The sequence below is a fragment of the Calonectris borealis genome, chromosome 21 (genome assembly GCF_964195595.1).
Source record: "Calonectris borealis chromosome 21, bCalBor7.hap1.2, whole genome shotgun sequence".
Taxonomy (NCBI): Eukaryota; Metazoa; Chordata; class Aves; order Procellariiformes; family Procellariidae; genus Calonectris; species Calonectris borealis.
In genome coordinates, this window is record NC_134332.1 from 1,162,678 (window position 1) to 1,188,206 (window position 25,529).

General features: G+C 49.5%; 1 protein-coding gene across 6 annotated transcripts in view; it reads right to left on the bottom strand.

The window, feature by feature from the left end:
* Positions 1 to 25,529, bottom strand: part of ZNF618 (zinc finger protein 618) — a 164,229-nt gene that overhangs the window by 82,392 nt on the left and 56,308 nt on the right. For all 6 annotated transcript variants that reach the window (XM_075170231.1, XM_075170230.1, XM_075170229.1 and 3 more), the window contains exon 2: positions 12,328 to 12,371. In XM_075170231.1, coding sequence (XP_075026332.1) covers positions 12,328 to 12,371 — 44 coding nt within the window. The remainder of the gene's footprint in view (positions 1 to 12,327; positions 12,372 to 25,529) is intronic.

A 25,529-nucleotide genomic window follows, 5' to 3' on the forward strand; every position in this document is an offset into this window, starting at 1 on the left:
TCTCCAGCGCAATGTCCAGAGGAACATTATGGCTTTGCAGAATAAGTTAAAATAAACGTAATCAAACAGTAACAGAGTTCCAGGCCTCCCTCCTCCTGCTCTGGATGGGCTACGCATGGGACGGAGGAGCCAGAAGACTCTGATTGCTTCATATGATGCGCGAGGGGGGCATCACCAGCTGCTGATAACAGCGGGTGAAGGCGATGGACCCCTCCTACCTTCCCTGCACGTGGAGAACATCTTCCTCACCTCCATCCTTACAGCCTCCACAGGACTGGTGGACAGACTACGCAGGAGAACTTGTCTGAAGACTACAAAACAAGATCCTGACAGGCGATGGGATCGACTCTTACCGGCCTCTTGCTAGCAGTGACAGAGAGCGCGGTCCCCAACAGCACAGCGTCGCGGCGATCATCACTCGCACGGCGACTGTCCAGTGACAGTTCAACCTCTCATTCTGCTTGGACGCTGCAACCAAAAAGCTCCCCAAGCATGAAGGTGGGTGCCTTTCCAGGCCAGGAGGCGCAGGGCTGACAGCGAGCCGCTGCTGCAGGTGGCAGGAGCAGCACGGAAACCCCTGGGAGCAGGTCTGAGCTCTAAAAAAGCTCACTGGGTGCCTCTGCTGGGGGCTACACAGCTTTGGAGAGAAGAAAAAGGCAGCAATAGTGGAAGACGGAATCCTAGCAAGAACTAGCATCACTTTATTCCGGTCCCACGTGAAATGCAGTTAGTGCTCCTGTGACTAGAGCAAAACTGGGATCAGCCCAGGCTGCTTGGGTCTGAAGCTCAGTTACCCAATTTGCTGAAGTGATGCTGTGCTGACCTAGGTGTAATTGTCCCCAGGGTGCAGGGGAACCTAGACTGAAGGAACGATCCTCATGGGACAGCAGAGTTTGAAGTCTCCTGGTTTGTTTGGGGAAACAGCACCAACATCATGGAGAAAACAGGAAAGAAAAGGAAATTACTGACACTGGAAAACTTCAGAGGGGATGGAGAGGGGTACATGCGCCGCCACAGCAGAACTGGGCTTAACTTAGAAGACAGCATTCACCACAGTCTCCATCAAGCACGGCATCAAGCCAGGAGGGACACATGCGACCCAAGAGAGGTGACCCAGTAAAGCATCATTTCTTTACCACCCCTTTGGTCCTCAGAGGTTGCACCCCTTGCAAGCCCCTAACACCGCACTCACTTGGTGCTGTGCCGAATTTTGCCTCCCCTGCTTATAAACAGCTCACAAAGCCTCCAGTTAGAGATGAGGATAAAGCAGTAGCGATCCAGAACATACTTCTTCTCCAGAAATTCCCCCCGAGAGCCCCGGTGACAGAAAACACGCTGCCTGGTGGAGGGAAGAAATCAGGCCCCAGCACCACCATGTCCAGACCTGGTTCTGCCATTCCTCCCCTGCTTGCAGCACCGCCGGAGCTGATGCACAACTGCCGGGAAGGTGTCAAAAAGAGGACGAGTAAGAATAGGAGTGAATTTTCAGTTCTGCAGATCCCAAGGCTGGAAGCAAGTCTTACTGGTTTGGGTGGGGGCACGCAGGGAGAAGAGGACTACGCAGCTCCTGGGATGTCAGCTAAGTCAAATATTGTACTTGGTCCTGGAAGCAGAAGTACTCCCCAACACGAACCACGAGGTGACCACGTCTCCGAGCGCTGTGACCGCGAGGCACAGAGCTCACGCTGTGCTGACAGAGAGATCAGCCCCACCTTCTGAACTCCGGCGGGGCATCGCGGGGTAACACACTGGTACCAGTGATGTGGTCAGAGCCTCCTCTCGGTGGAGACAGCAGCGCACAAGAGCTAAGGGAGAACCTGCCATGAGTCAGATCCTGCTCCTGGGCACCTGCAGCCCATCCCTCTCGCGGTGGCTCATCTGGCTTAGACCCTCCTTCCACAGGGTGCATCTAACTCCTTCTCCATGTCTTTGAGCTTTCCTGGGGAATACCAACCTCCTTTACTGTTTAATGTCTTGTCTTTACTGAGTTGTGGAGCTTGGCAATCCAAGAGGCTCTTCCTTGCCGAGGAGAGGAGGCAGAAGCCTTGGGATCACACACTGCTCCCTCAGCGGCGTGCCTGGTTGCTCCTGCAGGTGAGGTACTGTTTCATTTTCCAGAAGAGACTCTATGGATTTTAAACATTAAAGAGGCAAACAAACATTGCACTTGCACGTATCGCTCCTCTGACTAAGTAGGCCACATAGCCAATTACTGTATTACCAGTTCTGCCATCTCACAATGCTCATTTCAACATTGCTGCCTGCTTTGATCATCAGACTTTCATCTTCCGATGACGTTACAGCCACTTTCATGTCAAATACAAGCATGTGAAGGCAGAAGAGATTTAAGGAGGCCTTGATGCAGACTCATCGTGGGGAACTGGAAAGGTATGGGTAAAAATGGGTTCCTGGACACATTTGGGTACAGCTTCCCTTGGTCCTACACCCACGACAGTTCGTGAAGCCCGAGGCTTTAGCACAGACAGATGATGCAACAAGAAAATAATGACCGTGCAAGAAGTACAATTTTGGCCATGAAGCTGAGTCGTCCGGATGATGCCTCCCTGGCATCAACGCAAGGAGCGACACAAGGGCAATGGAAGGAGCTCTCCCAGATGGAAGGACAGGAAGGCAACGGCTGACTGTTCACACCGGTCTGCTCCGCAGGGTAACACGACCCACGAAGCTAGCGGTCCCCATTCCAGTCGGTCTCCTGTGGAAGCAGGAAAGCAGGAGAAGGGGGTGCAAACCGAAGAGCTGCAATACGTTGGGGAGCGTTTCTTTCTGGCTGTGATAAGCAGAACCGGCAATGACTGAAAGCAAATGGGGCCCATCAGCTGCTGCAGCCAGAAGAAACTCGCGTTCGCAGTTTGCTTTTTCTGATCTGGAGTAGCATTCTCATAAATAATGAAAGTGACTAAAAGCTACTTAAAAAACACACACTCCTCCCTTATGAAAGAATGAGAAAAAAACCCAATTATAAAAGGACATTTCTTCCAGCTAGGAATAATTTGTCATGTAATTCTCTGAAGACAGCAACAGAAACATGCATGCTCTGTGCTCCCTTTTGAGTGATCTGTGATTGCATATGTACTCAGATGGCTTCTAATGAGGCTATTTTTATAGCACACATCCTGCTGAGCTTTTTGGGAGGGGCAAATCAGTCTTCAACGTCAGCTCCTGTGTATTTTCTCCTCAAAAGGAGAGGAAAAGGAAACAAATGCGGAGGAGGACATACCGCTCTGAATCGACACCTACAAACAAAGCTCTTCCGCCCCAGCAGCAAACGTGGAGCATCTTCAGTTTTTTCCTGGACACCGCTCAAGCCGGAAGAACCAGAGACACATCACTAATGCCTTGATGATGTCAATGATGGAGATACCCAACTCCCCCTCGGCAGAGCATGCTGTGTGCCCATTTACACTACTGAAACACACTCTTGTATGGTCCTTGGTACGCTCTTCTGGTCTGCAGGACCAAAGAGGTTCAGAAGAGCACAGCAATGAGGACCGTGCAGTGGGCACCTGAAGGAACGTGCTTTGCAGAGCCCACCAGGGCAGTATCATCAGTGTGATGTTACAACTTGTCTTCCTGAAACCAATGTGCGGTTGGTCCGTCCCATGCCAAATCAAAAGACCTCAGCTGTCAGAAAGGAGACGAAGCAAAAAGCGGGGGAGGCTGAAACTGGGCTCAATTTACAGATGTCTGCCATGGTTTTAAAGGAACCAGAAGGTTCCTGTCATGATTGGAGCTACGGGAAGTAGAATGGACGGAGTAGACGTAAATGAACTCTCATTTTACATGGAGATGATGCACGCAGAGGCAGAAAAAGAAAGATATAAATTGAAAATCTGCTTGTCTGATAAATTAGTTGTGGTGGCCTTCCTACTCCCTCCTCAAAGCTCTTACTTGCTCCCTGGGGCAGCCCAGCTGCGTGGGTACCGTGCCTTACACCAGGAGGAGGGAGGCAGCGCGGGTCAGGAAGCCCCTTCATCAGGGACATCTCTTTTGCAGACAATCCTAGGCAAAAAGATTTTCAAGTTCAGGGTTCAAAGAGAGAAAAGACAGGAGCTACTTTTCCCAATGTTACAGCTGAGCACTTTCCTTCTAGTCTCCGTGCCTCCTGCTTCAGCTTTCAGACGTTCCCTCGCAGACTTGAAAGCCAAAGAGACCGACCTCCTCATCCAAGCCAACCTCCTGCGTCACAGCTCAGAGAGCCCTTCCTCCCTCAGAACCGCATCTGTAGCCTGAGCCAGTGCCTCTCCTACAGAGCGTCTTGATTTTGATGCATAAAGTGCTGGAGTAGCCATCACGTTTCTGGGTCCCTCCGCCGAGTAACTATTTTCCAAAACAGGCACCGTACTTCCAGTGTGGATTGCTGCCTCCAGCCATCGGTCTGCTGGAAAAGAGATCCTGTTACTGGGAATCTCCCCTCCATAGGAGAGAACAACCTCTTCTGCTGCCTCTTGAATGAAGCAAAGCAAACACTTCCTTAATGGATACTGCATACGCACTAAAATATGCCTTCTAACTCTTGACTCTTTCCACGTACGTTTGGGAACCTCCACAAACACATTTGGAAGCACGGATACTGGAGCAGGACAAAGTATGCCACCAGCACTCTTAATAACATACACGATGGCAGCACATAATGGCGCATGTGTGTGAAACCCAAATTTTCCCCTGGTCACAGAGTTCTACAAGGAGTTCATGGTCACTTGTGTTCCACCAGGAGATTTCAGTTCTCTTCACAATTACCACTTTCCAAGATGCCATTGTGTATTCTCAAAGGCTTTAACCTCTGAAAGCAAACGTTATAGGAAAAACCTGTTCACTCATTTTGTGAAGTTACTTTAGGGAATGGGAACTCCCTCCTCCATCAGTGGTACAGGAGGGAAGACTTGCTGAAGAACCAAACAAAAGAAAAAGCTGCTCAGAACTTCAGGGCATCTTCCACGTGCAACATGCTCTTATGAACCTCATGATTTGAGGACTTCAAGGTCACCGCTACGCTGCAAGTGTTACTTCAAGTCTCTGTACTTGTTTTGTCCATGGTCCTGTAGGCTGCATCCTTGGTTGATTGGTTTTCTCAGCAAGGCTGGTGGATCCACTCTTTGCCATACATGACTTTCCTGAACGCACTGATTACTTCTAAACTGACCAAAATAAGCTGAAGCTAACCAGGATGAATGTGCAGCTCTCGAAAGCTGTGAGGCCCATGCTCCAAATCAGACAATTAGACTTGGGGACATCACACTAATTGGGCATGCAAAGAAAACTTCTGAGGCAAGAAAAGCAGCCCAAAACCCTGTCCTTGTCTGGGACACATTTAAGTTTTCTGCTTTCTCCCCCCCAAATAAACTGAAATCAGAGCATGAGACCACATCCTTCTGCAGGCAGAAGTACAACAGTAACTGCCACTTAGGTTTTCCTGGAAGAAATTTGCTCAATGAATACCAATATTATTCTGGAGTTCATAAATTTAGAAGGACCTAAAGGCTTTTTAGAAGAGAGATGCCTCACGTAGGATCACTACCTGCCAGTAAGGGCAGCCAGCTCTTAAAAACGGAGGCAACAGCTTTCAAAAACCCCAAAATAACTAATGCAACACTTGGTGGTATGGTGTGGTGTGGTGTCAGTGCTAAAATCTAGGGAAAACAAACAAACAAAGTAGCATACTTAATTTTTCCAACTATCTTGGTCTACTAAAATACACAACCTTTCCTGACAACAAACACCATTTCAGTAAGAGGAATTAATCATGCATTCATTCCTCAAGGGATGCTCGGCAGCTCCAAATCCTTCAGAAAAGGTGAACTACAGGACCAAATCAGGCCGCCTCTCCTCTAGAAATTTAACATTAAAATACAAACCAGAACAATAGTCAAGAGCTACAAAGAATTCCTAAGGTATTAGCAAAACAAATTCCCTTCAGTCCTTATTAGGAATATCTTGAGGATGGTTTGAAGAGGAAAGTCTAACCAAATATAAAAAAAATCTGGCTTATCCAACAAAAACCAAATGCGCACTGTTTGCCAAAAGCAAAAGAATTCAGTCAGATAAAAAATGCGATGTACAAATGATGCAGGTTAAAAACTAAATTTAAGATGACAATAGACTAGCTGCCAGCGTCTTTAAATTTTCAAGCGTGGAAATGTCAACAAAGAAATTCAGGGAAAAACAAAGAGAACAGATTAAGGGTTTATTTATATCGGTGAAAGAGCTCTATGTTGCTTGAATAAGAAATGACTGAGGGGGTGACAACAGTCTGCAAATGCCCATAGGTCCCCCGACACGGCCACAGGAGCCTACGCCGGACCGTGCCCCCGACCCGCCGGCGGCAGCGCGGCACGGCACGGCCGCAAGATGAAGGGGATAAAATGAGCAATGGGAAAAGACAGACAGCAAAGGAGAGAGGACCTGGGGAGTGGGAGAACTCCCCAGCTGGGGAGTGATACAAATGAGGTGGCAGATGTCCCGATACCCGTGCATTTAACGTAAACAAGCTATGAGGCTCTACGCCACTACCAGAACAACCCCAAGCTGGCCAGGAGAGGGGGTGACCCAAGGAAAACAACTCCCTGGTAACTCAGCTTTGCAGAGGACATTATGGCTACCATGACTCAGTACTTCATGGCTCCAGAAAGGGACGCTTCTCCACCTCACACCATCCGAAGCCCTCCAAGGCTCTGGCATTTGGCAAATTGCTGTGGATTACACAGAAAATATGCTGGTCCCACAGGAGCCGGGATGGGTCTGAGCGCTGTCGTCTCCTCGTGTGTGTACATTTGACCTTCTCTCGGGTTTCAAGGAAACCTGCCTGGGTTTCCCACAGCTTCTGTGCTGGTCGCAGTACAGAACTGAACTATCCGCTTCTCTTAAATCGCCCAGAGGGGACTTCTGAGGGGGTTTTGTGGTGGTTGGTTGGTCGGTTTCTTTTTGAAGATGGCTGGTGAGAGTCCTTCAGAGAGCACCACGGCTTATTAAATACCTTGCCTAATTATTAATAGTTTTCTCTCTTTCTGACGCAGGATGAGTCTGAAGCTCTTCATGCTCTGGGACTGAAAATCCCACAGGTGGCCTTTTAAAGAAAGAGGAAACAATTTAAATCATTCTGCTTCTTGGAAACACTCAGCCCTTGGCCTGTCCCCATGCACATCCCTCCGCGGGGCGTGAAGCCCTCTCCCGGGATTCGGGGGACCACAACTTCAGCTTGGGCACACACGGAGGGTGACCTCCCCGAACGCCGGGGACCTGGTGAGGACTGGTCAGCTGGGAGAGGAGCCTGCAGAAGAGCTGGTGCCATCCCAGGGCAGACCCTCCCTTGGGTTACGGGAGCTGCTAGGAAGGACGTGTCCGCAAAGGACAGAGCAATGTGGGGAGGAGAGGGAAAGATGCCACCAGCGAGGCTGGAGAAGGGTGAACTGAGGAGGAAAGGAGGTGCAACCACTTCTAAATACCTTCTCCTCCAGCTGGAAAGTCACATCTTCTAAGGCAGAGACTGAAACGACCAGACTACCTAAGCACCACGGCTTGGTCTGGCGTACCGGGGAAAACTGCACCACGTCAGAGGTGGGAGACCTCCACGTCCCCCCAAAGCACCCTCTGGAAACGCTCCTGCCTGCACAGCGCTCTGCTCCCTCCAGCCAGCACCGCAGAGCTTCTGCTGGGCCTCCATCTCCAAGAGGCCTCCCACCCTTTTCAGGACCTCTACCACCGTGCTGTTAACGCTGCGATAAAGATGAGACCCGTCCGGGCCCTCACAGCCAGCTCAGAACCCCAGAAGTCTGGGATTTTACCTCCGTTTCGGGAGCGGAGCATGCTGTTCTGCACAGCTACATCTGTGCTGCGAGCGGGCTCCCCGGCTGGTGACAGCCCTGGTGCAGACGGGGGCTGAGCTTCCAGCTGGCTCCGTTCCCTCCGCAAACAGATGCAGTTCCTATATCAGGGTCTGATTTATTCAGCAGGAGTCTCGCACATTAAGCGTAGTTAAGTCTGAAAACAAATCTAATGACTTTAAAATAAATAGCCAATGGAGGACTTGAAACTCAAATTCTTCCTTCCTCTGACACCCACCATATAAACAATAATAATTATATAAAACCGTGTCTAACACATGACTACACAAGGCTCTGGTGACCAAGAAAAGCACACGCTGCTTGTCAGACATAATTGCACATTTGCTTTTTCAATTATTTCTTGTCAAGATCGAGAGCCCACCATCTGAACGCTGACATTAATTATTGGTAAGTAGTTAGTTTTACAATAGCGTTATGGAGGCTCCCAACGATTACCCCGAGGTCTGCAGCTCCCAGCGCTGCTCCCACTCTGCCCTCCGGTCCCTCCACGCCCTCCGGGACTGTCACACAGACTCACACCAGCGAGTGACACCAAATCTGGTCCACCATGAGCAGGAGGGGCTTCAGGAGAAGCTTCAAGAAATTTTCCAGTAGACAGCAGCAAGACATCCACAAGAGCCCACGTCACCTACTGATGCCATCTTCCAGTCGAGTCCCTTCTGAGCCCCGCTCGAGCACCCGACTCTGGGCAACACGCTCCAACAGCTAACTGCCCATCATGCAAGAAAAAATCCTGCCTTTTATTGGCTTTTAATTCACTGCCTTTTAATGTTGTTGACTGCCTCTTTTTTTCTTGCAAAAGGAAGAAAGAAGTCTCTGATCTACCTTTTCTGGAGCGTTCAAAAACACGCACAGCTTTGTCGTGTTGTCTCTTAGTTGTCATCTTCTCCAAGGCAAACAGCCATCTCTCTTCTAGCACCCTTCAAGGAAGGGTTTTTTGCTGTGCTCCTAGTAATTCTCTTCACTTTTTAAAATTTCCCATTAACAAGCATCCAGTGAGGTACAGGAACCACACATAAGTTAATAAGGTAGGAGAACAGTGAGTGCTTTCTGCCACCACTAATTCTCAGCTGCAAACAGCTGTACACGCTGCACCGTGTTATTTCAAAGGCAGCAGACAGGCCCGATCAGAGCTGTGGGGGTGATAAGATCATAAAAATTCTGTGCCTTCAGAGCTTTTAACATTTACTTGAAACAGAATAAAATCAATTCCATACAATAAATAAATAAAAATAGGATCGACCCAATACTACAGTCACCACAGTAAGATCAAGCATGCTATAGTAAAAAAAAGTTGCAGAAAGGTGAAATTGTCCTCGCAACCTTATTTTGCTTATATTTGTTACTGATATAAATTAATTGTTAAAAGCTTCCTCAATAGTTTGCAATTAGTGAGAGTTTCAAGCAGCAACAAAAAACATCTACCTTGTATCTCCAGCCACTAACAGCCTCACAGATTTCATCAAAGCCAAATTTCAACCTTCAGTCACTGATAGAGCTTTCCCGAAATATTAAATTTTTATTCCATTTTATTTCTTTTGAACAGACTTGGTAATTTTCCTTTTTTTGACCATCTTTTGTTCAATAAGGCAGATGCTGAAGTGGATTTTGTTTCCACTTTCCTAAAAGAAAAAAGTGCTGGCCAGTCTCACGCTTCTCTACGTACGTACAAAATAACCGTGATGACGGAGGCAGTTCTGCCCCGCGATGGGTGCTCGGGTACCCGCCTTTGGCACGGCCATCGCTCGCGCCTGGAGGATGCTCAGGCGCTCGGCCCCGAGGGCACCTCCCGCACGCCCGGGAAGGGAGGACACCCCAGGACACCCCGAAGGGTCAGCTCCCACGTGGAGAAGGCACTCGCCCACCTGCTCTGCAAAACGCTCCGGTGAGAGCTACAAAACTGAGTCCAAAGTCAGAATAAAGAATTCCGGGGAAGGAAGCAGTGCCTGGCTCCTTTCCCCTTGCTCCGCAGCCTGTGCCCAGTTTTCCTTCCAGTGCTTCGTTGAGGCTAATTCCCAGCGTCCCGAGAGCGAGCACTGCCGGACCGCACTGATGATCCACCCCAAAACTGGGAAAAGAGGTTTTCCTCTGCGCAAGACACCCGATGCTGGCGCTGCTCCCCACTGCCGAAATCTGCCCGCCACCCTTCCGCCCCTGCCCAGCCCAACCCAGCGGGCACCCCGGAGGCGTGCAATGCCGGGAGTGCCACCATACCGAAAAGCTGCCGGTAATGAGGGTATTGCGTTCTGAAAGGCTGAGCGGCAGAGCCGGGGCGCCGGGCAGGGACTGCGGCTGTCGCGGCGGGGAGCACTCGGTGCACGTTCAGCAGCGGGAGACGGAGGAGGACCCGCACCGCAGCGTTTCCGAGATCAGAAGAACGGAGCGGGGTTTTAACGTGGAAGGTGGTGTTTCACCTGATGGTTAGAACTTCAGCAGCGCTTTCAAGTCTCCAGAGGGAACAGGAGGGTGTTCTGGCATACAGTTAGCGGAGAGATGTGCTGCTGGCAACGCAAAGGGGAGGACATGAAACGCAGCTCGAGCTGCGAAGGAGGCAGGCAGCGCTGGAGGCAGCGCTGGTGCTCGCTGCTTCGCTGCCAAGGGCTGCGGGTGCCCGGAGAAAAGCCTCGTGTCCCACCGGGGTCTGCTCCAGGCAGCGCCGACGGCCTGCCCTGGGCAGGGGAGCGGCGCCGAGCCGGCAGCGGTGACCGGCAAACCTTGCCTCGGTGCGCTGGCGGCGGCCTCGCTCCGCGCAGGTCACGAGAACGCGGAGACAGGGGCTTCTGCCACAGCTTCACTGCTTGTGCCACTGCGGCGTTCGGGGGCTGCCCACACTCTGTGCCCCCGCGCCAAGGAAAGGCGCAGGTGATGCTGATGGGGATGATGCCAGGACGGGTGCAGCCCCCCATACCGTGCTGACTTTTTTCCTCAGCAGCCCAACTGGCTCCAGTTTTCTGTTGTCCGTCTTCCCCCATCTGTGCTGATGTAACCCACAAACGTGCCTCGGCGGTCCCCTCAACAGGCTCTGCCTTGTCCCACCCCGTGATGGCACCTCTCTGACTTTCCTACCATCTTCTCCAACTCTCACGGATGTTTCCGTGCCCTGCTGCAGCCCGCTCCCCTTCCTGGGCCACGCGCTCCCCTCCCCTCTTAGCATTGCCCCCATTTCCAGCCTGGCATCTCTAATCTCCTACATCTCCACCTATTTTTACCACAAAACCTTTTAAATCTGGGAGATGAGTTTGCCAGTTTGCTCATGGATGGCTGACAACCAGGAACCAGCTTCGAGCAGGCACGGGACCAGGTAAATCCGACTGTCACCAAAGCCATGCTTTGCTCCCGGCTCCCGCCGCCTCCCCAGCACTGCCCGGCACATCACCACCACTCTGCAGAGGAAACCCAGCTAAAAGGGATTTGTGCCTGGCCAAGGAAAGAAAGCTGCCCCTCCTTCCGTGCTCTCACAGCTCTGGGCTGACTCCGCCAGACACGCATGTTGGACAGTGGACGCTGCAGAGACTTTTCCAGCAGGTCCCCCTGACCGCTGGAAGCACCCAGCCAAGTATCACCCACCCACCATGGAAATGCAGCCATCTTGGGGGGGGACCACCGCGCACCCGACGCTGCTGGGTTTTGGGGGCTGCCTTGGTAACCCCAGCCACGCCGATGCCGGGGCTGGACGTTCCCCATCGCCCACTCAGCCCAGGCTGCTGGCTGCTCCTCCGGGGATGGAGAGGGACCGAGAAGCACCATCTTTAGTGCTTCCCAGCACGCCCAGCAAGGTAAGATGCCCTTCAGCATCAGCAGGAGATGGAGAGGTCCCAGCACAGCGCAGACCCAACCTCATCACCTCCCTCTTCTTTGTGCCGGGCTTTCCTCCTGCTGCCCGCGCCGGGGCTGCACGGCTCCCTCCCGCACCGCGCAGGGCTGCCGGGACACGCCGGGCGGGGGCTGCCCCGTGCCCCAGGCACCCTGACCACCGCCACGCACAGCGGGGGTGGCAGCAAACGGGACGCCTGCAGCAGAATCCCCTGCGTGGGACCAGACATGTTCTGCACGCACCAGAGCGGGTGCTGCAGACACCCCTTAGCGGCTGGGGGACACCCCCCTCCTCTCCTCTTGCACGGGAGCAGGGGAATCTGCACCCAACCGCCGCAGCACGGCCCAAGGTCTCCATCCAAGAACCTCATCCTGCGACGGTCTTTGCACCACAGCGTGGGCATGGGGCTGGGGGGACTCAGCCGTACCACCCCGCATTGCTTGCAAACCGCCTCTCCACGCAGCCCCCAAGGCCAAAACAATCCTTCTTGCATCTATCTTTTTAGCAAAATCCAAACAAGGGTGTATGGACGCTGCGCTCTAACAGCTCCCAACTACTCCCTCTCACGCAGTCACCCTTTGCCACCCATCTCCGAGACGCGGAGCTGCATCCGCCCACCGCGTCCCACCCCAGCAGAGAAAACCATCCACCTACCTGCTGGAAGAGCTCCTCCGCCCACTGCTGTTGCTCTCGTCGGCCTAAGGGGGCAAAAGACATAAGAAAAAAAAAAAGGCTGTTTAGGTTAAGAAAGGCAAGACTGCCTCCAAACTCTTCCTGAGAGCACGCTGCACCCAAAACACCTGGGGTTTTTCCATTCCGAGTTACGCACGTGCCCCGTGCTCGTGTTGGTGGGACACGTCGGGCACTGAGACCCAGGTGCGCGGGACTTCAGACACTGCCCCACCACGGAGGCGACTTTCCGAGTCGATTCCCTCCAGTTGCTCTTGTGCAATTATTTTATTGCACTTTACCGAAGTTTAAAGTAACTCCTACGCAAAAATATGCAATTTGCAGGAGGGAAATAAGGCAGAAATAGCCAAATTCAATGCTGTGTCCAAGCTGAGACGGCCCCGCTCTGGGACAAGAGGGGCAGGTCCAGCGCACCTCCCTTCGTTAGCGATGACCTGCCTAATTGAGGCCCTCCAGGCCGTTAGCAGGGGCTGAGCAGGGAGTAACCAGGGTCTCCTCCTTTTCACCTCCTTCCCCTGGCTCTCTGATGAGAGGCTTCCTTGGAAAGACAATATTATTCCAAACCCAGAAATTTTATTTCTGAATTTGTGCAAATACAAGTTAAAAGATATTAGCTGCATTTCACATTTTGTGCAAATGGCAGAAACAGGCAATTCATGTGCAGCAGGATGGGGGCTAGCCAACGATTTCGATAAAATAAACCCTTTTTTAATTTAAATGCTAATGCACTGAATTAAAATTTAATAACTGAGGAAATTGAAAAGCCGAGCAGGAATATTGGAAATAAATCCAAGCAGAAACAGCTGAAATTAAAAATTCTAGAGAGTGGGAGGATAGCAGCTAAGCTGTCTTATATGATTACTTTTTTTTTTTTTTTTTTTTTTTTCAGAACGAAGGGGGGAAGGAAAAAAAATCCTATCTTTGGCTGGCTGTAGGGCAGTAAATCGAGAGTGCTGTGATTTATTGCTCAATTTTCCTGAGGGAAAAAGGCTTTCTTTCATGCTGAAATATTTCATAAATTTCAAGCCAGCATAAATTCTTAATTTAAAAGTTATGGAGGTCACATTTAGTGCACTGGTGCAATTCTGAAATCTTAAAGGAATAGCAACCAAAAATTGCAATTTGATTTTATTTTTTTAATTCTTCGTGTGAAATTTTGTTCAAAGGGATTCTCCAAGTTGCACAAAGCAGAAACACATCCTGCGTTCTGAAGGTTTAAGAAATCCACTGGAAATGAAGAGATAAAAATCTAATTCAATTACAACAAGGTACTTTTTTACTATTATTATTATTGTTAGCCACTTGAGGAATTTCTGTTAAAAAATTTCCTCCCTCCATTGCCTGGGAAAAGCCAGAAGGGAGGAGCTGACAATGTAATTGCTTCTGTTAGATCTCCAATCTTTTGTGAGCACTGATATGTTCATTTGTTATACAGCTGTTCAGCTACAGAAAGGATGTCAGAGCACCCATAATTCAAAGCAATCAATCAAAAATTAATGATTTGTCATGCTTACACAATGGGAAAAAAAAAAAAGAAAAAAGCTTTATGGGTTCCTGCAACTGGTAGATTGCTCAAACCTTCGGGGCATTTTCTAGAAGATTAGATCTGTGTGTAGAAAAAAAAAAAAAAGGAAAAAAAAAAAGGGAAAAAGGAGACTTAATATACAGCCAGGGCAGAAACCCTGTGGGGTGCTGAGGCATCGGTGTTATCCGAGATCCCCCAGAGCTGGGGTACGCTGCAACTCCCGTCCGATTCGAGAGCCTTCTGCACAACCCAACCTCGCCAGTCACCCTGCGAGCCACATTCCCCAATCGCAGAGAAATTGCCCAGGCTCCTGCAGTTGTAATTCCACGTGAAAAACGCCCGCTGAATATAAAGGTCGCCTGCACGAGCGCTCATGAAAGCCGTAAAATACAGACGCCAAAGCTAAAGGCACAGCCTCGACTCTGCCTTCACGTCATCTGCGGGACCACTCCAGCCGCAACACCAAGTGTTACCTAAATATTACCAAAAATTAAAATATTTCAGTTTGGGAAGCACGTAGCCAACCCCAACTCTGGAAAACTGTCTGAGATTGCGAAGTTATTCATCTTCCATGTAAGCAAGAATTTCTTTACATATAAATTCACTTTGGGAACGTGTCGTGCAGGGATCGTGCTCCCGATATGAAGCGTATCGATGTCCCGACGCCGTATTTTATTCCTGGTTATACACACATGTTAGCTGGTGCCTCTGGTGTGATTTACAGCCCAACCTAACGCAAGTATTACTCTGTGAAGGATCATGCATGTAATTCATTTTATATTCCTTTCCATATTTGTATTTGGAGTTGAGCGCATGAATTGCTGGAAATAAATGACGTGGTGAGTGCAGCCTCTGCGATTCCCGACCATCACCGACCGACTGCACAGCACCTTCTGGGGCCAATACGCAATTTTATTATTTACTTCTTTTTTTGCTTACCTTCCCCATTCTGTGTGTGTCTGCCCTGCCTGGTTTCCCCTCTCTTTTTTTTTTTATTATTTTTTATAATGCCATTTTTTTGCTTTTTGACCTCTTTTCATGAGCAATTCACGGCCTCCCCTCACTCAGGACGTAGCACGTACCGGTGCGAAGGACAAGATGTGCATGAAGAGCACAAGAGGTGCAATGGTGTGACCCCACCAGCGTTGGGGAGTTTCCTTATTTTAAAAGAAAAAAAGAAAAAAAAGGAACCAGAAGAGGTAAGAGCTCTCAGTCTGGATGGTTTCACACCAGCCAAGATGCTCTTGGAGAGGAGGCACCTCCCGGGCATCTCCCATGGGGGAAACATTCAAAAACCACCGACGGACACGGGCAGAGCTGGCAGGGTTGGTTTTGGGCTGCTGCAAGCCCACGGCTGACTCCTTAGTTTGGATCCATTAGACCTAAACAGCAAGCCAAGTCTGAACGAAATCAGATCTAGCTGTCTTAAAGGTTTCTGGATGCTTAAATAAGCCCATCCTCACCAAAAGTGCCACCAGGAGACACCTTCACACACTGCTCCAGTTTCCAAACATGCAATTAACTGGCAAATTTTCCGTGCCAGCAACTTGTCTTGGTTACAAACTCTCTAGGAACAGCTCTGTTTAGTTCAGCACTTGTGCAGTGCCAAGCACAGCGAATCCCGGCCCGTCCTAAGGCTGCGAGATGATTTAATCGTAAAATCACCAGCACCCGCACGGCCCGAGACCACGGCATGTCCAGCCAAGGCGGGGGAAGATAATTTCCCCTGACCGTACACGGTATGCGAAGGTGAAAAAGCATAATAAAGAAGCACCATGGTGTTCTTCTCAAACTTTGCAAAGTAAACACAATTGCAAGCTTAATACGAAAGGAAATTTTTCAGCAAAGTGTATATAAGTTGACCTACGTGAGCCATTTGATGTCCCTCAGCTCTCCACGGAAAGAGGCAGGGCCACCGTGGCGTGATGCCCAGGACCCTGTTAGGCGGCTCCGACCCCCAGCAATCCCAAAGCAAATCTCAAAAATAACCTCGGTGTTATTTTTGACCGACGGTGGACTTGTCTCTGGGGCCTGGCGAGGCTGTGCCGCGGGATGGGGCTGCCCGAAGAAGCAGCCGTCGCAGCGGCTCGACCCCCTGCAGCAGCCTGGGCAATCGCCACCCCAACACAGCAGAAGATCCGCACCCCGCGGTGGCACCCCCCGCCTGCAGCCCCCCCCTCCCGGAGGCCACCTCCTCCCCTCCCGCTCCGCTCGGGGCTCACCTTCAGCACGGGGACAAACTGGGCGATGCACACACCTATTTTTTAAAATCTGGCTGAAATAAGCTTTTTTCCTTTTATTTTGCAGTAAGCCAATTTGGAATCAAATGTGACGGGGTGATGCTTTTTGCAGGCCACGCTATTAATCCATTTAAAATAAAACATTGCATTTAAATTCTAAAAAGTGTTACTTAAGGACCACAAATACTTAAGGACCACCTACGCAAGTCGAAGCGGTGAATTGCTGGAAATCACCATTTAACCGCCGGCAACCAGAATGTGCTGAAATGGGTCAGAGCAGCTTTCGACAAAGTAGCGTCTTTGGGAAGGGCGAAGAGAAATCTCCTGCGCACCAGTTTACCCAGGTAATTTAATTCGGTGACTTCTTCATTTATAATTGAAGAAGCAGAGGAGCAGAGTTTGCATCTGCCTGCCAGTCGGCGAGCAGGGGAGGACGGACGCGGGGCTCTGAAACACAGGCTGGATAATTAGTCATACAATCTCTCACGTAAAATAATTTACAATTCAAAATATGATTCCCTAAAGCTGCTTTTGTACGTATCGGGTACGTTTAAGGTAGTTTTGTTTAACTAACACTAATAAGTATCTATTAAATTAAAATGCACGAAAGCAGAATGTGGTTTCTGGCCATATGCTCCTCGACTCAAGTCGTAAGCAAAAAGTAAATCATGTGATAAATAAGAAATGTATCAGTCAACATCTCCTAACAGGATAAAGCGTCAAAAATTAGGAGTCCAAGCAGATGCATAAGTGACCTGAGAAATGCATGTTTATAGAAAGGGCTACACTATATCGGGAAAAAACCCCAACATTTTAACAGTTACTGCAAAACAACAAAATAACTAAAAACGATAAAAATGTTAAATGAGATTTCGGAAGATTGAAGCACGGGCTTTCTGCCTGATCACTTAAATGATGATTAAAAACAATTATTCAAATCACTTGGATTTGCATCCACGCTCAGATCTGCTCCCATGGGCTTGATGCCCGATGCAGGACCAGGGTGCCAGGACCCCCCCATCCGCCACTGCCAAAGCCCTCCCCAGGGGGAAAAAGGTTTTAAATCCATTTTATTTATTCGTACACAGCCACCTCCCCATGATTTGCCTCTGAACTTCATCCCGGCTCTGCCGAGGGGAGATGCCCCTAATTCTGCCCAGGGTTGCAGGAGGAACAGAAGCCGCTCGCCCCAGCTCCTCCCCCAGAGCAAGGAAAAATCAGGTTTACTCTCCAAATACTTTGTAAAAGGGCTGAATTGTTTCTTTTACCTGAGGAAAAAAGGAAAAAAAAACCAAACCCCACAACCTACTTTCCTTGAACGCCTTCCCAAAGACAGCTGAATAATTTTCAGCGAAACACAAAACACACGTAGTTTAGAAACGAGCCAGCAGCACCCAGCATGGAAAATTTCACCCCAAATAATTAAAATTTGGCAAGGGGAGAAGCAACTGAAAACAGGTCTCACAAAGGAATGTGCCATAAAAATAACTGCAGGCCTGCTTACCTGCGCTGTCTGTTATTATTAACTTCAGAGCAAGAGAAAATGCAGGAAGTGCTTTTTTTTTTTTTTGCCCTTTTTTTTTTTCAAACAAAGGGCAAGACATTGGCAGTTTCCTATTTAATTTTCATTAAAGAGAAAAAAAAAAAAACAACAAAAAAACCAAGAAGTCCTGCACCGCACCAAAACATCTGCAGAGCACAAGGACCCATAAATACGCCCGTGCCCTTTTTTTTTTTTTTTGATCTTTGCTTCCTCCTGCCAATACAGGGGATGCGAAGGAAACCCAAAGCCCCGGCTTTTGCATGGCACCGCAGTCCCCTACGTCACCCCCTCAGCGATGTCCCCCAACGTTTATAAAGAGCACGGAGCAACGCTGAGCCAGGGCGAGCTGAGCAGGACCCGTGCCCGGGCATCCCCGCGCAAAGGAAAACGATCTCCGAGGCTTTAGGCTGCTGTGGCTCGTCCCGTCCTCATCCTTTGCCTCTGCAGATCCGTAAGGGCAGCCTCCGACAGGGATGAATTTTCCACCAGGGAACAAGTAAGTTCCTTGGGCCGGAGGAATGTGCTGCCTATTTCCTCAGCTGCAGCTTCCCCTCAAGAAACAACCAAAATAATAATAATAACAAAAAATTATCTGCAAGGAGGAAATCTGAGCTCTGCCCAAGGCATCTTCTCTGGTCCTGCGGCAGAGCCGAGCCCCAGGAGCGAGGGTCCCCCGACCCCCCATGCCCATCATGGGGTCTGCGAACACCCCAGTCCTGACTGCGGGGCAACACCGCCGAGTTGCGGGTCGGGGATGCCGGCGGCAGCTTCAAAAAGTAGTAGAGTCAAAATTATTCGTGAGCATCCAGGGGAATTTCACCCTTTTACTCAGCTGCAGCCTTGCCGCGGGGAAAAAACAGCATGCAGACGGGCTGAGGTCAGTGCTTCTTCCTGCGGCAAGGGGGAAAACCCGACAGCAAAAAAAAAAAAATCTGAGATTTTTGAACCCTCTAAGATGAGAATAGCTGAGTGTTTTCTACTTGAGGTCATCAGAAGAAAAAGGCAGAGAATCCCATCCCAGCCGCAGAAGCGCGCGTGGCCCCTGCCAAGCCAGGGATGAGCTTTCCAGCAGGCGAGAAGGATGACGGAGGTGCTGACGATGGGTATAAACCAAACCTGCCAGGGACACCTGCAGGTGATGTTCACCACCTCCACTGCTGGAGCATGGGGACCTCTGAGACGCGGTGGTACCGCAAGCCCACGGACCACCCACCGGCGTGCAGACCCATGGTCTCGTTCGGGCTCTAACACAGGGTACAGGAAGGTCTCCAGTGTGAGAGGAAGGTGCTCGTTAGTCCCGGGCATACGCATTATTTAAACCCAGCTTTAGAAAGACTTATTTTAACGTTGAGATTTCCCAGGTTCACTCACGGGAAGGTGCCAAGGTGACAGCGACCTGCAGGGACGCAGCCTGTCCCCAGCACCCCCGCGTTGGACAGACGGAGCACTTGGGGACACAGGGAGCTCGTCACCCCCCACGCGGCTGCTCCGAAGCCCCGTGTCTGGAGCGCGTCTGAGCAGACCGCAGTTCACGAGGTTTGTGGAGCAGCCTCCTCACCCACGCGAGCACCTCCACCACGTTTACACATGCAAATAAATGCCTGCTGGAGACGGCTGCTCAGCCTAAAAAGAAATCAGAGCGGTTTCTAGACGGGAAAACAGCATCACCCAAGCTTGGCCAGGCCCCTGGCCACGTCCCCTTCTTGCTGGTGGCCAACCTCCCAAAGAGGACGCGTGTCACGAAGACCTTAAGCCAGCAAACACCGTCGCCGAGGGCAATGGTCCTGCAGGGTCACAGTGCGCGGGAAGGACACCCAGGACCTCCCCCCCATTATGCGGCAGAGGAGACGCTCTCGCCCCCCGCCCGGCCGTCCCGGGTGAAGCCGGGGGTCTCCTCCAGTCCCACCATGGAGCTGTGGAGTGACCCCTCTCTCGGTGCCCGTCCCTGCGGTACCGGGGATAATTAACAGCTGACGGTATTTCTCACCGCTCACCTTCCTGCAGGTTCCCAGTCGCCGCAAAGCCGCTAGGTGCCTCCCAAATACTAATTAGTAACAAGCACTAATGACGAAATCAGCTAGGAGGTTGATCAGCCCAACGCAAAGGTCAGGAGTGAGCACAGGATTTCACTGGAAAAGCCGAGACGGGAATGATCCCCTCTGCTCTTGTAGTCTCACTTCTGACTTCACCCGGGGGCCCTCTCCACGCTGATTTCAATTCTCTTTGTATTGGCAGGAGAATTATTTTTCTTTTAACTTCTTTTTTTCTTTTTTTTTTTTTTTTTTTTTTGCTTTGTCTGGCAAACGGTGGGACTGGGTTTGCTCAAATTCTCCCCAAACTCTTATCTGGGGCAGAGAAAGTTGCAGCACAGAGGTAAAAATTGTAAGTAGGCAAATAATAATAGTAAAAAATCACGATTAAAGTTTAGAAATTATTCTCATTCAGTTTCACTGTATTTACTTCTCGCCTACTGTTTATTATCTTCCCATTTTATAATCTTAATTTAATAACTTGGGTGCGTTGCCTGCATCCGCCCAATTTCCAAGCTGTCTCAGCAACTCGTAACCACAAGTTCTTCTAAAAAGTTTCAACCTGAAAAGGTCGAATTCCTGCTGGAAAAGGCGCACGTGGGGCTCTGCTAACTGGGAGAGCCGTGCAAACACCAACCTCGAGGCAGAGGAACCCCAGCAGCCCGGCCAGGTGCTGGACACGCCGGAGCCTCTCCCTCTCGAAACGGAAGAAAACGGCCTTCGCAGGAGCCCCGGCCTTCGCGTCACCCACCGCTCGCTTTGGCACCCGATACTTCAGATGGCCGCAGACGTGTTTAAGGGCTGTAAGCAGTTGCCTTTGAGTCAAGGGAATATTCATATGAATAATTTTATGAACTTGCTGAAAGTACTGGCAGAATCTGTGCTTTGAATTTCAATTTTTCTCCCGTGGCAGCCCAGGGAAATTCAAGCAGCACATGCTAGCAGAAGTAGACCGAAGAAAGGGAACATTAAATAAATTTTAACCTAAAACTACAAATGTTCAAACAAGTATTAAAAAGCTTCAATCTGACGTATCTTTTTTTTCTCCCGAAACAGTCATGAAATTAAAATTATGAATTAAATCAATGCAGCAAATTGGTCTGGATTTAAAGAGTTACTCCTTGATTATAAGCAACTGAAAAGTAATCAAAATATTTTTTCCATCTCCTGTTGCTCAGTGCTCTCCTTACTCCGTTCTTTATGAGAAAAATAATCAAATTGAGGGTGAAGAGGAGAAAAAGCATTACTGATTACTTCTGAACTCTCATGTTATAAAAGCTGGAAAATAAAGACTGACCGGGCAAAACAACAGAATTATCTGCATCAAGTAGTTGTTTACAGATGGTATGAGTTTCCCAGCAAAAGAAACAGCTGGAAATATTTTTAAAGAATAAATGTATATGGAACGAAACCTTGGGGGGGAGGAGGGATTATTATTTTTTACTTGGGGGAAAAAAAGGGGAGAAGGAGCCATGCGATAGTATTTCAGAAATCCACCCATTTTTCCAGGTTTCCAATTTCACAGGAAACTCTCAGGAAATCAATTTTTAAAAAAATCCCGTTACAGGCACTTTTCCAAGTTGATAAAACAAACATATCTAGCAAGCTACGCACATGGAAAAAAAAAAAAAAAATTAAAATAGGACTTATTTACACACGGAATCCCACACGCTCTGCTACAGAAGTGCCGTCAAACATATTTTGCTCCGGCGTTGGCGAGCAGGCACCTCTCCTGGCTGTGCGCAGGCAGGCTTGGCTTTGCAACGCCGCGTCCCATGGGGCTGCGACAGCTTCCCCGCGGCAGGAGCCCCCAGGAGCCGTCCTCCCGCAGAGGTCCAGCCCTTCCCGCCGGAGGCCGATACCATGCGCTGGGAAGACCTGACAGTTGAGCTGTAGACGAACCACCTCGCAAGCGGAGCGGGCCGGGAGCACGTGCCGGGGCTCCCACCGCAGCTCAGCTGAGGGGAGGCAACCTGAGAAACCGTTCCATCTCCGCCGCACGTGGAAGAACTCGGGAGCAGTTTTATCTGCCCCAAAGTAAGTCTCCGTGCAATCGCAGCGAGAGCAGGGGTTCGCCCGGGTTGGAGACGTGCGGCGGGGAGCACAGCCTCCCGGGCAGACCCAGCTGGAGGTGGTGGACACAGAGCTCGGCATGGTTTGGCCAAAGCGAAGACCAGCCAGGAGACACCTCAAGCTCTCGGACAGCAGGGTGTCCGAACCCAAAGGCACTTGCAGGTGCAACACCGCAACACAGACACTACGCGGGAGCATCTTCCATCACTGCTAGCCTGCACTCCTGATGCTCGGTAAAGCAGGTCACGTACCTGAGAGCAAGATGGCCCATCAGATACAGGTCTACCTGTTTCATCAGCTGTTGTAGACACTGGAATCCTGCAATCTGAGCGTTAAAAAGGATGCTGGGAAAGAGGGAGCCAAGCCTGTATCTAGAGGAAAAAACATCTCGGAACTGGGTACCTCCCATCTGCCCATGAAACCTCCAAGTCCCATCACTGCTTCCCAGCGTGAGAAGGACAGAGACTCACACGGATCATCCTGCTGGTCCCTTCCAAGAGTCTGTGACCTTCAAGAAGCCCCAATCCAAGACACAAGGAAAAATTAAAAACAAAACCAACCCATGTTAAGAACATCCTCAGAAGACCGCTTGCACTGGTGGGACATCCACCGGCCACAGCGTCGTGGACCTCAGAGCCAAGAAGCAGCCCTGTGATGAAGCACTTCTTGGAAGAAGCTTTCATAAGACTAAAACTTTGCCCTTTAAATCTGCAGAGGCTGTGAAGCATGTCCCAGAGGAGCTGCTCCAGCTCATGGTTAAGTCATCTGTGTTTCAGTGGGAGTAATGTGATCCCTGGGCAGAATTGTACATTTTGGAGTTGTTTTTACCTCCTTTTTTTGTAAATTTTGGAGAATGGTTTGGGTCCTTCCGTAATTAACAGCACTGCACAGACACAAGGTACTGACAATGTTCAGCTTAAATCCAAGGTACACAAGGAAAAATTGAACATTTGTCAAACACATGATCATCTAAGGCAGAAAATTAGTATGTAGAATTAAAAAATGCATAATTTGATAAATATCGCAGGGAGATGGTGTTAGGAACAGGACTGTAAAGAGGTCCAGTGCTGGCCCAGGGTCCCCTGCAAGGCTGGCACCCGAGACTACGCGACATCCTTTCCCCGTGCTAGCGGGGAAGGCTGCCCATTTGCAAAATATAAATTTTATCCTTATAAACAAAATCCCTCGTAGCATTTAGAGATGGGCAAAGAGGCTGAAACTAAAGAACACTTACCATTGGGAGGTTAACTATAGGACGTCACCTTCTCTCCCAGTTTTGTATGATTGGCTTTTTTTAATAGCATGAAATGGTGGTAATTTTACTTTGGAAAGGGAAAAAAAAAAGTCAAACCACAACGACCTGAAAGCAAGAAGGGGGGAAGGCACACAAAGCTGGATAATTTTTTCAAACTTAAAAAAGAGCAGTAATTACAGGGGGAAAAATTCAGAAAGACTTTAGTCTGCCTGGCTCCCTCAAAAATGGAAAAAAAAAAAGAAAAAGGCAAGGAAAAAAATAGTGAAAAGAGAAAAAAGAGAAAAGAGAAGGAAGGGGGGAAATGAAGGAAGTTGGAGAAAAAGCAGGCTTAAAGTAGAAATCTTAGAAATTCTGCTTGCAAAATAACTCCCATCAGCCAACCACAAATCCTATAAATATCACCAGATCGACTCCCCGAGCAGATATAAATCAATAAATAAACAAACAAACCTCCAGGATTAAAAAAAAAAAAAAGGAACCAAAATAAAAAAAAGACCAAAAAACACAAAAAGCCTAGCTGCTCTCAGCAAGGGCCGGGTTTGCTGGCTTCCCGAGAACGATGGCAATTTGGAAAATAAGGGAAGAGGAAAAACAACTTTTCCTGGGTACATTTAAACCTGTTAAGGCTGCAGCAGTGATCGTGCTGAGACACCGCTTCTCTCCTTGAGATAGCCCAAATACTGCTCAAGGGCAGAGGGGATGGTGACCCCGCAACCCTCACCCAGAAGTCCCCAAACCGGGCACGGCATTGGGAAGAGCGGGACGTCAGCCCGTACCATCGACCTTCGCTTTTGTCACTCCCAAACCGACATCTTCGAGCAATCGGATGGGCTAAAGAAACCGTTTTTCAAGCGGTTTGCATGGAACAAACATCACCCGGACCCGACCTGCGTGACCTTCAATTCTCTATAGTTCATGGAGCTGAAAAAAATGAGGGCATAGAGCTGCAGGGAAATTATTTTCAGCCAAAAGTGTAGCTATAGCGAGACCGACCACTGCATGGATTAGTGTCATTTTTGCTGAAGCGTTCATACAATAGCAGATGACGCTCATTTTCAAGAAGTGGAAGTGACACAGTCTGACATCTAAAATTTTCTGATTCATACAGGCAAAATATCTGTCCTATTTATTTTTTCAGCAAGAACTCCAAGATGTGTTCAAAATCTAAACGAAGCTCTTGGAAGCCCCAGACTCTGTTCAACTTGAAACTATGCAACCCAAAATGATATTCTTTATTTTCTGGTCAATAACAACAATTAAAATCAATATATTTTCCTTTTGGCTCAACCTGAAAAGGAATTTTTCAATTTGTCAGAGCTTCAAGGAAACCAAAAATTCTATTATTTGCACAGCCCCGCTGGCAGACAGATTTGTCGGAGCAGCACGGGAGAACCACCACCGTGACGTGAAAAAGGTACAAATGTTCTTACAGGATCCACTTCGGAGTTGACTTTTGCAGGCGGCATCGCCGGTCCTCTGCCAGCCTGCAGGCCAGCAGCCGCTGCCAAGTCTGGTGCAAGGAAAGCCAGCAGGCGTGATCGCCTCCCCAAAACTCAGACGCAGCCTTGGGTCACGTCTAAGAACTAGAGAGAAACCCCCCAGCCCAAGCATCGACGCCTCATCTCCAGCTGGGTTTCCCTGGCACACAGGCTGCCGCTGCCGGAGCCAGACAGGGCTGGTTCTGCCTCCCAGTTGAGAAAGGAGCAATGAACCCACTGAAATGGCGCTGTGCCCCTTCGCATGAAAAAAATATTAGGCCGAGGGCTGTTTCCTCCTCCAGATGTGTCACCAGAAGTCCTCCGGCCACCAGCCTGCTCCAGCCCACGAGTCCCAATTGCAGAAGATGCTGGGCTGGGAAAAGCTCACGTCTGCCAGCTTCCACAAGCTCTTCCATTAAAAAAATGATGCTCACCTACACTTCATGCTGTGGCAGCCCCACAGACAATTATTCACCTCGGGTGCATTGTTTTCCACTCAGATCATATATAACCTCAGCAGCAGATTTTCTATATGAACTGTTTTGCACCCAAGGAACATGGTATACCACTAACTTCGTGACCGGCTTAAAGCACATCATCTCCAATAAATTATTCTACTGAACATCAACCCAAGAATTGTTTTCTGCACATAACACTCCAAGTGTGGGATTAAAAATATGGGAAGCTGTGACAATTCAGGGCATCTGTGTAAAAGCCCAGTGAATACTGGGGACTGTCCTTGAATCCCCAAACTGCACCCCGGGTGAAGGACTTTGATGCACTTTGCCCCACATTGTTCTAAATACAAAGGAGGACACAGGACGTTCCTGAGTCTAGGAGAAGGTTGGCTGGAGAGAGACGGGCACGAGAGACGCACATTCCCAGGCAAGGGCAGGACAGGGTGTGGAGAGCCTCTTGGAGAGCTTCACCATTGCAAATACTCAAAAGCGTCTTCACTCCAGCCTTTTCCTGCTTGATGTCGAGCTGGCAACTTAATTGGGGCATCTCCAATTCTTCAAAAA